At 54.8% G+C, this 10,264-nt stretch overlaps 1 protein-coding gene across 1 annotated transcript; it reads right to left on the bottom strand.

Moving 5' to 3' along the window:
- Positions 1–721: 721 nt before the first annotated feature.
- On the bottom strand, positions 722–2,761 carry TMEM270 (transmembrane protein 270). Its single transcript, XM_040456313.1, has 3 exons — positions 2,498–2,761; positions 1,150–1,545; positions 722–1,047 (listed from the first exon to the last, which is right to left on the bottom strand). The coding sequence occupies exons 1-3, from the start codon at positions 2,567–2,569 to the stop codon at positions 808–810; spliced, it is 708 nt and encodes a 235-aa protein (XP_040312247.1). The 5' UTR covers positions 2,570–2,761; the 3' UTR covers positions 722–807.
- Positions 2,762–10,264: the final 7,503 nt, after the last annotated feature.

The following is a 10,264-nucleotide window of genomic DNA, read 5'->3' as shown; positions in this document are numbered from 1 at the left end:
ATGGATGGATGGATGGATGGATGGATGTGATGGACAGATGGTTGGATGGACAGATGGTTGGATGGGTGGATGGATGCGCAGATGGGCACATGGATGGATGGATGGACAGATGGTTGGATGGGTGGATGGATGGATGGATAGATGGATGGATAGGTGGATGGATGGATGGATGGATGGATGGATGAGTGGGAAACTGAGTGGCTAAGAGTGTAAATGAATGGATGGGCTAGCTGCAGACCGGCTCAGGAGGAACTGCGTCTCAAAAGGAACTTTCTAAATCTCTGAAATGTGAGGCCTTGGCACCCCCCAGAGGCCAGAGTCTCTAACAACTCATGTCCCTTAAAGCCCTGAGAATCAGGGGCACAGACCTAGAGAAGGTTAGAGGTTCTGAAAAACAAAAAAAAAAATCTAGTTCCACTGCTGGAACTTTCCCTGACTTACTCTGGGATCTTGGGAATGTTCAACCCTTCTGAGGCTCAATTTTCTCATCTGGAAAATTGAGCTAATCAAACCTGATGCCTGTGATGTTAGGAGATTTAAACAAAATCATGTACGTAAAGTGTCTGAGAGGGTCATCTGGCATATATCAGGTGCCCACAGAGTGCGATTTCCTTCCGAGAGGCAGCCCTAGGGCACGCGTGCACGTGTGCATGCACACACACACACACACACACACACACCAGTAAAGAAGAAGGGCACGGAGCGAGAAGGCCAGACCAGATCCAGAAAGGCAGATGGGGACACACTTTTAATTCTCCAGGGGTCCCATGCTCTGACAGGGCTGGCCCAGCCTCGGGGCCCGGGCGCTCAGGGAGTGGGGGACTCGGACACGGGCCCTGAGCCCTCCTGGGGCTCAATTTCCTGAGCCTGGGCCAGCTGGGCCGTGTGCTCAAAGGCAGCCTGCAGCAGGCGGGAGGCAAGGCAAGTGGTCCAGGCGACGAGATAGGCCAGGTGCCAGGAGGTGAGCGCGGCTGCGTTCTCCACCCACCAGTACAGACGCTTCAGCAGAGCCAGGAGCTCGGGCACCGCACACTTGTCCAGCAGAGCCTGGAGGGGATAAGCGGATGGGCGGCTGGCCACCAGGAGCTCGCAGGGTGGCATCGCCCCAGTGCCTTGCCCAGTGCCCCAGGCCTGCCCTCAGCAGCCCACCTTGCTGAGCAACCAGACCACGCTGCGGCCATGGGCCCTCTGGCACAGCCTCCTGGTCAGCAGCAACAGCAGCAACACTACCGGCGTCAGGCTGTGTAGACACGACAGAAGCAGCTCCCTGCAGGTGGCCGCGGACAGGCCTAGCTGCTTCCAGGCCAGGCCCGAGGCCCGCACACAGCCCAGCACGCCGGCCCACGCCAGCCACACGGGGACTGCCATCGGTGCCAGCCCGGCCCGTAGCACCCGGCCCACGGGGCTGGCTGCAAGCCCAGGGGGTGGGTGGGCCTCGGGGAGGCAGGACCCCCAGGCCTCCTGGGCCAGCCCCGACAGCCAGCGGTTGAAGAAGACAATCTTCAGAAGCAGGAAATTGTAGAGGTGGATGCGGTTCTGGACCAGCTGCGGGAGCAGGGAGAGCCAGCCCATCGTCACCCACCCGAGGCAGGGACCCTGCCTGCCCCGGGTTTTGCCGTAGGGGGTGGGGCTACCGGGCCTCCTTCCCTCGAGGCCTCAGTTTCCCCAACAAGAATGATCCTCATCTGCCCGCCGCTAAGGACTCCACTCTCAGGTGGGGACTGTAGAAGGTGTTTCGTATTACCTTTCTTTTTTTTTCCCTTGGATTTAAGTGATTATTTACAATACTCTAGACTGAAGGAAGCTGATTTATTATTATTATTATTAATTATTACATAAGGAGTGACCATCCCCCCAGCCCTCTGATCCTGCAGGATTTGAACCCTGGGCAGTTTTTTCTCCCAAGCGCCTGGGCTTTCCTGCCCACCAGTTGTCTGTTGAGGGCAGCTGGGGGGCAGAGGGCAGCCAGGGGGTAGAGAGATGTGAGGCATAGGGGCATCACTGTCACGCTATGGAGAGGGGTGAAGGAGAGGGAGGGCCCCAAGAAGATCTCCAGGCTTCTGTCCTGGGTGACAGGGTGGATATGATGTCTCCCATCCACTGGGAGAAAAGAGTGAGCTTGGGTAGGGAAAGAGTCTGTAAACGGGAAAGCTCCACCTGAGTCCTGGGGCTGAACAGCCAGTCCCTCATCAGAGCCCTAAAGCCCCCAGCCCTGAGTAACGCCAATCCCCTCTGTCTGGACCTCATGTGCCACTGTCCAGAGGACCACCTGGAGCCCTAGGGGACGATGCAGGAGACAGCCATCTGGGGGTGGCCATGTGCCCCACCGTGGGCACTGTGGCTTAGGGATGGGGCTCCTGAGAGCTGTCAGATTACTCCAGGCAGGCGGGCAGTCACCCAGTTCTACAGGTTGGGCCAGGCCCATGGGCTCCAACAGCCCTGAGGTGGCTGTGGATGGCTGGGCGGACCCCCCCAGTGACCCCCGTTCCCCACTCACCAGCACCGAGAGCTTCACCACCAGCAGCAGAATCCCCAAGAGGCTGCATCTGACCGGAGGAACGGCCTCCATGTCTGGCCCTTCTCCCCTTCGTCCAGCTGGGAGAGGGAGGGTGACCTCACAGATACCGCAGGGTGGGGGCCAAGTTACCGTGGGGACCCAGTTGCCACAAGAGACCCCCTTTTACCTGCCTCCCGCCTCTCCAGGGCACAAAAAGCAGGGTACTTTTCTTCTATGCTCTGTCCCCTTCCTGATTGGAGACGGCCCTGGGGACATCGACTCCGTATCTGGCCCGCCCACATCCCTGGAAGTCCCAAAGTATTCAAGGCCTGGGAAATAGAAATCTTGATTCCCCAAGGCCGCAGGTGACACAGTATTTGGAGGCAGGTGGAAAAGCTCCTTCCCCATCCCCCACCCCCGCCCTCGTCACAAAGAGGAAAAATGAGGTTGTGACTTTTCCTCTCAGACCCTCGTGACACCTGAGACTCTGCTAGAGGAGGACAGGGGAGGAAGGTTGTACTGACCTAAAGGCCCCAGGGTCCAGGAGAGAGGCAGAGACTGCAGGAAAGGGGACAGTTTGCTGAGCTAGCCCGCTCAGGGCAACCAGGAGGCCACAGGCTGCCTGGAGCATCCCTGAAAGTTTGCAGGAGGCTGGGATTAGGATCAAAGGCCTAGAATTCTGGGAGAACCAGAACCTCGATCCCAGCATTTCTCACGTTGCTTTTCTGTCTGGGTCCCGGCAGGTGGCCCCAGGAGGCTGCAGGAGGAGGCTCTCACGCCGTTTAGAAATGTTTTTAAAGCTCTCCCTCTGCTGGACAGGCTACCATAGTGTGGGGCTCAGTGACTCAGCCCCTCTGTGCCCATCAGAAGGGTGGGCGCCGCCTCAGCCCTTGCACACAGCGTGATTTCCGTCCTCGCCTGCCACCTCAGCCAGGCACCTTGTGCAGGATACAACCTGCCCAACTGGACATGGAAGCCTGCCATTATGAATCCCTGGAACAGAAAGAATGACCTCTGCCCAGGGCAGTCCTGTTTGCCCCTTTGTTTCCTCTCCTGGGGCAACAGCTGAGGGCTGGAGGGTGCAGCGTGCAAAGTCCCTCCACTCTGTCCTCTGCCTTGCCTCTCCCCCTCCCACCCTCTGTGGCTGCAACATTATGGCAATGGGGGGGGGGGTCACTGGGGCTTCAGAAAGGCCTCCTTCCTGTGGGGTGCCTGGGTGGCTCAGTCAGTTGAGCGTCTGACTTTGGCTCAGGTCATGATCTCACGGCTCGTGAGTTTGAGCCCCACATCGGGCTCTGTGCTGACAGCTCAGAGCCTGGATCCTGTTTCAGATTCTGTGTCTCCCTCTCTCTCTGACCTTCCCCCATTCATGCTCTGTCTCTCTCTGTCTCAAAAATGAATAAACGTTAAAAAAAATTTTTTTTAATTTTTTTTTAAAAAAAGAAAAGCCTCCTTGAGCTAAGTTTTGAAGGATGGGTAGGAAGTTCCCAGAGGAAGTGGGAAGGATGGTCCAGACAGAGGGAACAGCATGATTCAAACAATTTCGTCTTACTAGAGCATAAAGCGGGAGGCAGGGAAGAGCACAAGGCAAGTGGTGAGATCGGCAAGGGCCACATAGGCCACAGAATATTCTACATGACACAGTGAGAGCCATCAAAAAGCCAAGGCAAGGAGGTTGCTGTGGGCTCCAAGACAGTCCCTTCAGCTCATGAGGAAGTGAGACTAGGGCAAAGGCGTCTGGGGTGGGGGAGGGGAGCTCAAACAGTTCCCAAGCTTGGTCCCCAAGTTAGATTTCAGCAAGGCCTCTCTGTGGCTCGGTGCTTGCCCAGACCACAGGAGGGGAGGGACCCAGAGGGGTCTGCAAGGCTGGAAATACAGTGACAGAGGTCAGGACCTCCCCTGACCTAGTCCCGGCCACGCAGTTACCATCGGTCAGAAAACCCAGAGTCACCTGGTCGCCTTCCTTCTTCATCTTCCTGCCCAGCCACCTCCAGAGACCAGGACCATGAATTTCGCTCACTACGATGTCCCATGCCTGGACCAGTGCCAGGTGCACAGTAGGAATTCCACAAATATTTGTTGAATTAATGAGCAAATGAAGGAGTACCTGCCTGGAGATCCCTACCTGCTAGGCTGCGTGTAAGGGCGGCAAGAACGGCTCCATATCAACTCGGATCCTTAGGTGGGGAGCCCTCCACCACTTCCTCTTTCATTCTCAACACCTAGGTTCAAGGCCATCTTGCACTACTGTGCTGTGTAACCTTGGGCAATAACTACCTCCCCGCCTGGCCCTATCTGCACCTTGCAGGGTAACGGGGACGACCAGGTGGGATAGCCCAGTTATCAGTGGCCGCCGCCTTGCCCGACGCCAGGGGGCGCCATTCCTCTCCCCATGCCTCCCTGCGCAGACTCCCTTCCCCAGCTCAGAACCCAGGGCTAGAGAAGGGCCGGGAGCCCACTTTGGACTTGCTTCGTTCCTGGCGTTCGAGGTCGCTCAGGTGCTCCCCTGCGGATGCAGGACGGCAATGTGACCGCGCGGGGGCAGCAGACACCGGGGGCGCGGGCCCGGCGCACCTGCGCGCGCTGCTGAACTTGGTGGAAAGTTTGGGGTTGCTGTGTTGTCCCCTGTTAGTCTGCGAGGCCGGTTTCCCTGTGACAACAACCTTGGGGCATCCTGAGGAACTCGACCGGGGCACAGGTGCTGTCATGGCTGGGTTGTTGGAGGCGAAACCACGAGAAATAATCGTGTTTTTTCTTTCTTTCATGTTCCAATATGATTTCATGTTCCAATAGATATTTATTTCATATCTACTTCTTTTTTTCCCCCCAGAAAGACACAACAATGATAAATATGCCTTCATACTTATTGGAATTTGTATTTTTTGTTTTCTAAAAATGGCTTTATCGAAGCTACTTAAATGCAAATAATGATAATAATAATAATGAATTCAGGAGAACCTAATCCTGGTTAAGGGACAAGATTTTGGAGTCCGTTTGAAAAGACCTCTGACGCTTAATCACAGGTCTGTGCTTCCGGCCCAAATTCCTTTATCTGTAAAACTGGGATATACTTTGTGGAATCTAGCAGGTGAGGTTGTGTGGGAAGCAGTCAATGAAACAGGGTCTGGGAAGTGCTTTTAGCAGTATCTGCCCCCACCCCCACCCCCACCCCCACCAGTGCCTGGAGGCTTTGGGGTAAATGAAGTCAGCATCTGTGCATTGAAAAGTTGAAAAGTGGGGCACCTGGGTGGCTCAGTCGCTTAAGCGTCCCACTTCAGCTCAGGTCATGATCTCATTGTTCGTGAGTTCGAGCCCCACATCGGGCTCTGTGCTGAGAGCTCAGAGCCTGGATCCTGCTTCGGATTCTGTGTCTCCCCCTCTCTCTACCCCTCCCCAGCTCACGCTCTGTGTCTGTCTCTCAATAATAAATAAACATTTAAAAAATTTTTATTTATTTTTTTTCAACGTTTATTTATTTTTGGGACAGAGAGAGACAGAGCATGAACGGGCGAGGGGCAGAGAGAGAGGGAGACACAGAATCGGAAACAGGCTCCAGGCTCTGAGCCATCAGCCCAGAGCCCGACGCGGGGCTCGAACTCACGGACCGTGAGATCGTGACCTGGTTGAAGTCGGACGCTTAACCGACTGCGCCACCCAGGCGCCCCACGTTTATTTATTTTTGAGACAGAGAGAGACGAGCATGAACGGGGGAGGGTCAGAGAGAGGGAGACACAGAATCCGAAACAGGCTCCAGGCTCTGAGCTGTCAGCACAGAGCCCAACGCGGGGCTCGAACTCACGGACCGCGAGATCATGACCTGAGCCGAAGTGGGCCGCCTAACCGACTGAGCCACCCAGGCGCCCCTGTATACGGATATTCAAAACAGCAGGTTGTGCACCTTCAACATACGCGACTTTTATTAAAAGGAACAAAGGAAAATGTTCCTCGGTGCTCACTCACTCACCTCGCCGTTCAAATCACGTTGTTGCCAAAAAATTCTGTAACCATCTTACCGCCGCCTCCAGCCACCGGCCATTTGCTCCTGCCCCCCCACTCCCACTGTCACCACCCTGGCCCAAGTGACCGATAAACTCTTTGTTGCTGAATCTGGTGCAGAGACACTGTGAGCAAAGCCAAAAGGTAGCTTTGGCCTGGGAGAAATGTCTGCGACTCACACAGTAGTCCCAGAATCAGTATCCAGAATGGACAGAACATCTAAGGAACTCCTACCAACATAAAGATAGATAAGATGAAATCAAGTGACTGTAGAACACATAGGCAAAGGCAATTCACAGCAGAGGAAACCCAAAGAGCCAATAAACGTGTGCGAAGCTGCCACCCTCCTTAGTAATCAAGGGAAACGCAAATGAAAACCACAATGAGATAACTCTCTCATGTCATTTGCAAAGACAAAAAAAGTCTGACAAAAATGTGTCGGTGAGTCCACGGGGGCAACCAGAGCATCAGACGTGACACGCGTCCTGACCTGGCAGATCCGTTTGTTTCTCAGACTCAGGGGGCCATGCCCGTTGCACACGCATGTGAAACCGAAATGAGTTCACAAGACAGTAATTGCCCTTACCACATGCAGCGTGTGTTCTCTATTCGATCCATTTCACAAGGAACTGAATTGTTTTCCTTACCCCCTACTGGGCTGCAAGCCCCATTTTGTAAAGCACTCCTTCCAGAAGTATTCATTTGTGAACAAAGGAACATGTGCAAGACTATTTGTGGCAGCATCTTTTCCCATCAATAGGGAAATGGAAATGAATTGGACGGATCTGTTTGAGAGATGACTACGCGGTGGTGACAATGAATGAGATCTGTATACACCAATGTGGAAGGGTCTCAAAAACGTAGCGTTAAGTGATGAAAAGGGGGAAGTCGCAGAGTAAGCACTATAAAATGATGGCATTCATATGAATTTTCTCAACCCCATTAGCAACATTATCTTGTTCTGGACATGTGTAGTAAAAATACAAAAACAAGACCCAGAAGGTCCCGCCCATTCAGGGTGGTAGCTGGGTCCCTGGGGCAGCAGAGCGGGGAGAGAGGAATTCAGAGGAAATGTCACCTTCATCTATAATGCTCTCTTTTTCTACATTCACATATTCTGAAGCAATGACAAAATGCTAATATTTGTTCATTCCGGGTAGCAGATACCTGAAAGTTGAGAACCAGCCAGTCACGCAGAGATCTGAAAGAAGGATGATCCAGACCCCAAAACAGCAGTGCAAATGTCCTGAGGTAACCACGGCATGTTCCAAGAAGCAGCAGAGGCTAGGACAGTGGAGTGAGGAGAAAGGTTAGGGAGGAGGATGGTAAAGAATTTGGAATTTAGGTCTTAAGCAGGAGAGTGAGCTCATCAAGTGACTGTGAAAACATCATTCTGGTTGGGCATATTTTGTTAGCTATCAAAACTGAGGGACGAACAAAATACATGGGGATCATTGTGCCAATCTCTTCTTTTGTGTGTTTGGAATTTTCCATAAAAATTTTACAAACAATAATCGATACCACCTGGCTGGCTACTATGAGGAAAATGGACTGTGGGTGGGGGGCAGAGGGGAGGCAGGGAGCCCAGTGAGGAGGCTGCACAAGGGGTCTGGCTGAGAGGGCAGGAGTAAACGGGACCAGAGTGGCAGAGGCGGAAGGGAGAGGTAATAGCATTTGCCGAAGACAGAATGTGGGATGGGGGAATAATGGCTTGGGCTTCGCCCCTGGGTGCATAGTGGTTCTGGAAGACGAGAAGGAGGAGGACAAGGAGGGGCAGGTTTGGGAGTGGGGACAAGGAAAGCCGGGTTTGGGCACGATGCCAGACAGAGGCCCGTGGCCTCCAAGGGGAGATATCAGGTACTCAGAGTCCAGAGTTCAGGGGAGAGTCAGGGCTTGGAGTCACCTCTTTGGGACTCGCTGGCGTATAAATAGTATTTAAAACCACGGGACAAAAGGACATCATCTGGAAAGTGGGTGCAGATAGAGACCAAAAAAAAAAAAAAAAAAAGGCCCAGGACTGAGGGGTGGGGCGCTCTCCTACTTGAGAAGGAAGAGGGGAGAGAAGTGAAGAGGCAGGAAAGGAGACAGGAAACCAAAAGGAAGAGAGGTTGCTCTTTTGTCCCCACCCCCCTCCCAACCCCCCCCGCCCCCCCCCCCCCCGACCTGCAGACCCCATAGTTGTTCAGGCCTCCAGCTCTTGCCCCTGGGCACCTGAGTCCGCCCAGTCCACTCCCCACACTGCCTTCTGGGCGTCTTTGTGAAAATGAAGGTATGACACTGTAACTCCTCACGGCCCATCCAGGGTTAGAGAGCCAGTCCCAGCCTGGTGGCCGGGCCCCTTGTGGCCTGGGCCCCTGCACACATCAGCCACACCCCTGCGGATGCTCCCGCCCATCAGACGCAGGTGCACATGTAAGCACACCCACCTTGTATCAGCAGCCCGTCCCCCTCTCCCTCCTTTCCCCGAGTTGCGTTTCTGACACTTGTGTCCGGAAGCATCCCGACTGACCCCCACGGCCTCATGCATGCACACCTCCCACCCTCCCACGCCTGGCCCCCGAAAGCCGTGCCTTCCCCCAGAGCTCTTGCCCATTGGCATCGACCACCATGTCTTGTGTGTGGGCCATCTTGGCCTAACGTGGCCTCACCCTTGTCCGCTTGACCCTTTCCCGCTGCCCACTCTGGCCACAGGATGACACCCCCCCCCCCCCCGCCCCGTCCTCAGCCACCTGCAGCCCTTGGCTCCGGCTTGTACATCTGTGAGGTTAGACAATAGTTTTGAAACATGAACTCCTGCTTTTCACCCCAGACTAGTTTTGGGGGGCGGTCTGGATGGTGTCCACTGCTCCAGGGGAGGGTCATTATCAGCAAAAGGCACAGGAAAGGCTTTGGAGTTCCAAAGCGTTGGACTTAAGGGGGCTTATGACAGGGAGCAAGATCAGTTGATGTGTCAGAGAAGGGCCTCCTGCCCTGAGGCTGGGACAGTTTCCCAGGCTCTGGAAGGGGAGGAATGGAGTGGGCTCTGGGGAGAGAAGCCGGTCAGGCCTGGGGTCCAAGCCTGGGAGCCCCCACCAGTACCCCGCATGGCAAGTCTCATTCTCCATCACGGCCCAGGAGCCATTGCTATAGAAGCCATGTTGGTGCCCACAAACCACACAGCCCCCGTCAGCAAGTGGGGTACCACCGAGTGGAGATACCGAGGGGCTGTGGGGACAGATATGCTGGCCCCCCAGGGCCTCCCCAAGTTCTGTCATGGAGCCACCCAGGCCACCCTCTGATGGTCCAACAGGACCACCTTTGGGGCTATCCACCTTACCTACGGGGACATTCCTCGTGACGACATCCTTCAACCCCATAGTGCCCACCTACATTAACCCCAGACAAAGGAGTGGCCCTGGACACCCAGTGGTGGGGGGTGGGAGGGGTGCTTAGAAGGAAAAGCCTGAACACAGATACTGAGGAGACAGTGCCCAGAGCCCGAACAGGAGAAGACACCCATCTCCCCCACCCTGCTGGACCGGGGTAGAGTGGGGGCTGTTTCTGACTCACCCCTGTGACTCCGGTGCCCTGCCCAGGGCCTGATAAACATTAGGTGCACAATAAATATTTATTGGCCTAAATGAAACATGAGGCTATAGAGATGAGGCCCACGCTGTCCGATGACTGAGCCAGTCCCCACCCCCAACCTCCCCCTCCCGACTCACCTGCTAGTGACCACTCTGGGCTGACGATGTGACCCAAACTGGCCAATGGGATGAAGAACTCCTGGCC

Source organism: Herpailurus yagouaroundi, unplaced genomic scaffold (genome assembly GCF_014898765.1).
Source record: "Herpailurus yagouaroundi ecotype Mexico unplaced genomic scaffold, PumYag 216, whole genome shotgun sequence".
In the NCBI taxonomy this organism is placed as follows: Eukaryota; Metazoa; Chordata; class Mammalia; order Carnivora; family Felidae; genus Herpailurus; species Herpailurus yagouaroundi.
The sequence above is the reverse complement of the archived record's forward strand: the minus strand, read 5'-3'. Positions and strand labels throughout refer to the sequence as shown.

Coding starts and splice junctions, on each gene's coding strand:
- TMEM270 (XM_040456313.1), bottom strand. CDS start 2,569: ATGGAGGCCGTTCCTCCGGTCAGATGCAGCCTCTTGGGGATTCTGCTG. Junction 1,546..2,497: donor TGGTGAAGCTCTCGGTGCTG/GTGAGTGGGGAA, acceptor CTGCTCCCGCAG/CTGGTCCAGAACCGCATCCA. Junction 1,048..1,149: donor TGGTCTGGTTGCTCAGCAAG/GTGGGCTGCTGA, acceptor TATCCCCTCCAG/GCTCTGCTGGACAAGTGTGC.